A 5,649-nucleotide genomic window follows, 5' to 3' on the forward strand; every position below is an offset into this window, starting at 1 on the left:
AATTATTTTTATTTGATTTTGTATTCATTCAGTTGTAAAAATTACTAATATTAATTATATTCATTTATTTTTTTATTAGTATCCTGATATAAGTGATTTCAATGTTATTAAACCTATTAGTAAAGGAGCTTTTGGGTAAGTAAATAACCTGGAAACTTATGACTAAAATGTAAAAAAGAAAAGATTGTATGTATATAATATTTTACAAAATCATGAATTTTAAATTATAATATAATTTCATAGTAGGTGATTATTGTGAAGTAATAAAATAATATAAAAATTATTTGAAAATTTTTTCTTTCTTGGGTACAAATACTTTAGAATTTTCTTTTGTCTTATGAGGATAGCGTTATTTTCTTATATAGCAACATACATAATTGACTAGTTTATACATTAAACATTGATTATGCTATTATTACAGTTTTATTATAAATTTATATAACTTTCCTTGAAACCAAACCCTCCTTTTTCAAAAATAACAAATTTTCTAAGGTATGAATATTTTTTAGTTTTGGATGGTAAATTTGTGGCATATTATACAGTGCCATGTGTTTTATTACATATCAATAATTTCTGTTCTCTTTCCTACACAAAGTATTGAAAAATATAAAATAATTACAAATTTTTAAACATCAATTTTCAATATTTTTCACTTTTTAATTCTACTTATACATTTTTTCATTGCGCTTTAAAAAGAAAATGAAATTTTGTATTTTATAATAATGAATTCTCCATGGAAGAGGAATAAGAATACTTCTTAAGAGTTGACTAATGAAGTTGCGTCAAGTCGATAGCTGGTGTAAAATTTTGGCAAAAAGTATGTAGGTCTTAAACAGAACATTTTTTGAAATTGTCCCATCGCATATGTACTTGGGAACAATAAGTGAAAGGAAATAAAATAGTTAGAAAAGGCCTAAAGAATAAAGTATTTGATACCAGATGGACAACTTGTACGGTAGCTGTTTCACCAGTCATGTGTACAAGCCAACGCTAAGAGTAAGAGAAAAACGGTTTAAAGATTATCACAATGTAAAGTTTATAAAAAGTGATGATAAGAGAGTGCTAACAAACGAAAGTGATGTGAAAAAATGGTGGAAAGAGTATTTTGAAAAATAACTGTATAAAGAGTAACCAAAAAAAAATCATTAGAAATATATCTGTTATGAGGAGAGAGGAATCGGAAGCAGTAAGAACAGTTATAGAAATGAATGTTGAAGAAAGAAGAGGTAGAGGAAGACCAAAAAAGAAATAGAGGGAGGTAATTGAATGCGATTTGAGGTCGGTCGGCTGATGTGATCGTAGATGATGTGGGAGATTGTGTCAAGTAGAAGTTTAGAATAAGGACGGCCAACCCCAAGTAGTTGGGATTAAGGCGAGAAAAAAGAACAAAATTTATAATTATGAACTATTTAATTTACTAGAAAAGTATATCTGGGTCATAAGAAAAATAATTTAGAACAGATGTATGCTATTAAAGTAATGAAAAAAACAGACATGATTAACAAGAATATGATAACACAGGGTATGTTTTTTAGAATATGTATATATATATATATTACTTTTAATTAACCACATTTTTTTTTTTTTTCAAATTTTTTAGTGGTGAATGAAAGAAATGCTTTAGCTTTAGCTAATAGTCCTTTTTGTGTTAAACTATTTTACTCTTTGCAGACTTCAAGCTGTATTTACCTAGTAATTTATTTAAAATATTGAATTTATACATTCTGGACATCTAATAAGAAATTTATTTAATTATTATGTCAAATTTTAGGTTATGGAATATATGGTTGGCGGAGACGTGAAGTCATTATTAAGTGTAATGGGATATTTTACTGAAGATGTAGCTACATTTTATGCTGCTGAAGTTGCATTAGCGCTACAATATTTACACAGGTGAAAAATAAAAATCAATTATTTTATTACAAAATTTAAAACTTTAGCATTCATGAATATAGTACAAACACATCTCACAGTATAGTTTATGGTGTTGTTTTTCTATACTCAATTAAATAAATTTATAGAAAATATATAAAATAATTTTATTTATGGTAGTTCAAAAATATATAAATTCAGTATAGTCAGGACACAGCATAATGGAATCTGTCATAATGGATTAAAATTTGACAGTGATTAAAATCACTATCGTAAAACACTTAAATGCGATTATACTTAAAGAAAGTGATTATTTTAACCTTCATTAGTTGATTATAATTTCAATACAAATTTAAATAATAATTTATCATAAATCATTGAAAACTAGACAAATTTTTTCAAGGAGAAAAGGGGTCTACGTTTTAAAAAATATACCTTTTACATTAATACTAAATTTAAAGAAACCCTCCCTATAAATATTTAAAATTTAGAGTAAAAAAACATTTTAGATGAAACTTATATGTAAGATTACTGTAAATAAATTAGCACAATTAAATATTTTTTTTTTTTTAGTCATGGTATTGTTCATAGAGATTTAAAACCTGACAATATGTTAATATCAGGTCAAGGTCATATAAAACTAACAGATTTTGGATTAAGCCGAATTACAATACATAGAGGTATTAATATCTAATATCTAATAAAATCAAAAACTTCATTTTCATTCTTAAAAACATTACCATAAAATTCTCTTTTTCATTATAGATTTAGAAATCAAAGATTTAATAAATAGTTCACCAAATGTACCTACAAGAACACCTGGTCAATTACTCTCTTTAACATCTCATTTTTCCTTTGTAAGTTAATTTATTCTTTCTCCAAAGATTAAATATTTTTAAAAACACTAATTTTACTAGGGGTCAAACGAAAAAACTCATTATAGTAGTAATAATAGCAGTATGATGAAACTTAATATGGATCAAGATGATGATGATTATAATAGTAGTCATGTGTCTGGTATTGTACCATTTCAATCAGCCAATAACACATTAGAAGGAACTACATTTTTTACTTGTCAAAATTGCAGCATTGGTACTGAATGTGGATGTAGTAAAATACAGGATAAACCTCATGATACTCCTTGCTCAACTACAAATCTTAGGTGAATGGTAATCTTAATTATTATTTTTTTTAATAAAAAATTAATACAAATATAAAGGTATCATAAATTTTTTTTGTGGTCATATAAACTATAAAAAATTGAATATTTATTTAATATTTCAGTAAAAGGTTTAAATCAAGAACAGATTCACTTAGACGTTATAGAAGAAGAATATTACCACTTCGTGATTTAGAAAATAATACAATGAATAGTTGTGGTCTCACACAACAAATAAAACAAGTGGATCTATCCCATATTACACCAAATACTCCAAATTCAGCAGTAAAAAGTGCTATGAAATTGAAGTTAGTTTTATTCTTAGATATTTATTCACACTGCACTATTGATATATAATTTATTTTAAAGAGTTGATGAACGATTAAGTAGTGGTCGAGTTGCTATTTCAACACCAGTTCAATGTTCTCGAAAACGTTCATATGGGGATACACCAAAAAATTTAAAAAACACTAGGTTCTGTTTACCTACACCAACTCATTCTCCATCTTTCATTAAACGAACTCACATGGTATTATTAAAAATCACAATTATTTTTTTAAATTAAAAATGATAAGTACATTATTTTTTTATTCATATTTAGGATGAACTCATAATGAGTCCTATTGCAACACCTTTTTTGCCAAAACTCACTCCTTATAGAACACCTAAATCATTGAGGAAAGGTAAAAGGGCAAGTGATGGTAGAATATTAGGAACGCCTTATTATTTAGCACCAGAATTAATTCAAGGAATGGAACATGGTAAATATGTATATCAAGATATGAAACTATGTCTTGATTAAAATCAATGTTTTCTGTAGATAAGTTATTACTATCTATTAATTTATTATATAAAATAATATTTTTGTTTGCATGAAAAACTGAATTTCACACATAACATCATTTTCAAAATAGAGGGTTGTTTAAACTTTTCTTTATAAATGGACAGTTTTATGAGAAGATGGTCAAGTCAAAAAATCAATTTGTGAAATATTTTTATTTGGTGATTATCAGGAAAATTCAAATTACAATTTAAAAAATAACTTAACTGCCTATGGAAATAACATTAATTGATGTTGCTTAATACAGTGTACATTTTTTAATAAAATTGATAAAAAATAAATAATTTGAATTCACCACCCCTTCAACAAATGACCAAATTATGTCCACATGTTTAAGTATAGAAATTTTTAACAATTCTCTAGAAAAACATGTAATAGTTAGAGAATTAAAAAAATTTGTATCAATGCTGCCCTACTAGTAAATTATTTATAATACCTAGTAAAAAAAAATTTAAGGATCTGGAGTTGATTGGTGGGCATTGGGAGTGTGCTTGTATGAATTTATGACTGGCGTTGTTCCATTTGAAGGAGATACAGTTCAAGAAATATTTGAAGATATTTTACGACGTGGTAAATAAATTGTATAATAGTTTGATTAGTGTAGAACATTACTATTGGTCTTGTTTATTATTATTTTTTAATTTGTTAATTTGTCATTTTATATTTATAGAAATTTTTATTTCTTATTAAGACGACAGTATTTATGTTAAAATACTGACTTTTACATTTTTAATAAGGAAATATTTTATGAATAAAATATAAATGAAACTATATTGTTCTCATAAAACAATTAATGAATATAGAATTAGAATGGCCATCTGGAGATCAGACTTTGTCTAGAGAAGCGATGGAAGCTATTAATGGTCTTATGGCTATGGACCAAAATGAAAGATTGTCGGGATCCACCATTAGATCCTCTACTAATCTTTTCTCTGACATTAATTGGGACAACCTTTTATATGAAGTTCCTCCATTTGTTCCAACTCCTGGTAGTATAGATGATACATCATATTTTATGGCTAGAAATGAGCAACAAAACATACAACTATCCAACATTGATTTAGGTTAATATATCAGTAATTATCGTGTCGAATGATACTAGATTGTACTAATAGGATCTAGATAATGCTATTATTTGTACTCGATCATTACATTTTTTTTTTTTATATATATATAAAGTTAAATACACATGTCTTTTTGATGTTATACAATTAACTATTATTGTTAAGTTTAAAAAATAATAGTTAAAAAATACAACTTAAAATTTACAGAATTATTTCACTTCTCTTTAAGATAAAATGTATTTAACTACCATCATACTTTTTTATACTTAGATTAAGTTGTATATATTTAGATATCAAACATTTTAATAATAAAATGATTTATTCCTTGAATTATTTATAAGTATTACTTATTTATAAGTTAAACATACTGTTGACAAAATGGAATAATTATTCTGTAAATTTAATTTCTGAAATCACAATTAAGTGTGCTTAGTATTTATTAACTTATTAATTCTATTGTGTATATTATTTATTCAATTCTAAGACATAATGATAATAAAGATTGACAATTTATTATTATTTGTATTAAAAAAAAGGCGACCTAAACAACAAAAACAGTGGATTTGTTAAAAAAAGTAATAGTTAATGAGTAATAGAAAATTTTTCTCTTAATAAAAACTTAATTATCATTAATTATGTTATCAGTTTTTGAAATTGACTTTTAATAATAACTATATACAAATAACCACTGGGTATAATCTAGTTCATATTTT

At 25.2% G+C, this 5,649-nt stretch overlaps 1 protein-coding gene across 1 annotated transcript; it reads left to right on the forward strand.

Annotated features, from left to right (window-relative positions):
• Positions 1-79: 79 nt before the first annotated feature.
• Positions 80-5,137, forward strand: LOC126909611 (serine/threonine-protein kinase greatwall-like; the record flags this gene model as incomplete). Its single annotated transcript, XM_050692046.1, has 12 exons — positions 80-135; positions 1,422-1,522; positions 1,601-1,692; positions 1,772-1,893; positions 2,446-2,552; positions 2,638-2,729; positions 2,790-3,034; positions 3,157-3,339; positions 3,401-3,560; positions 3,633-3,792; positions 4,329-4,442; positions 4,676-5,137. Coding segments are annotated over 12 exons (1,698 nt in total), but the record flags the coding sequence as incomplete, so codon positions are not given.
• Between the last annotated feature and the right edge of the window lie 512 nt (positions 5,138-5,649).

The sequence above is a fragment of the Daktulosphaira vitifoliae genome, unplaced genomic scaffold (genome assembly GCF_025091365.1).
Source record: "Daktulosphaira vitifoliae isolate Bord-2020 unplaced genomic scaffold, ASM2509136v1 Scaffold_670, whole genome shotgun sequence".
Classification (NCBI taxonomy): domain Eukaryota; kingdom Metazoa; phylum Arthropoda; class Insecta; order Hemiptera; family Phylloxeridae; genus Daktulosphaira; species Daktulosphaira vitifoliae.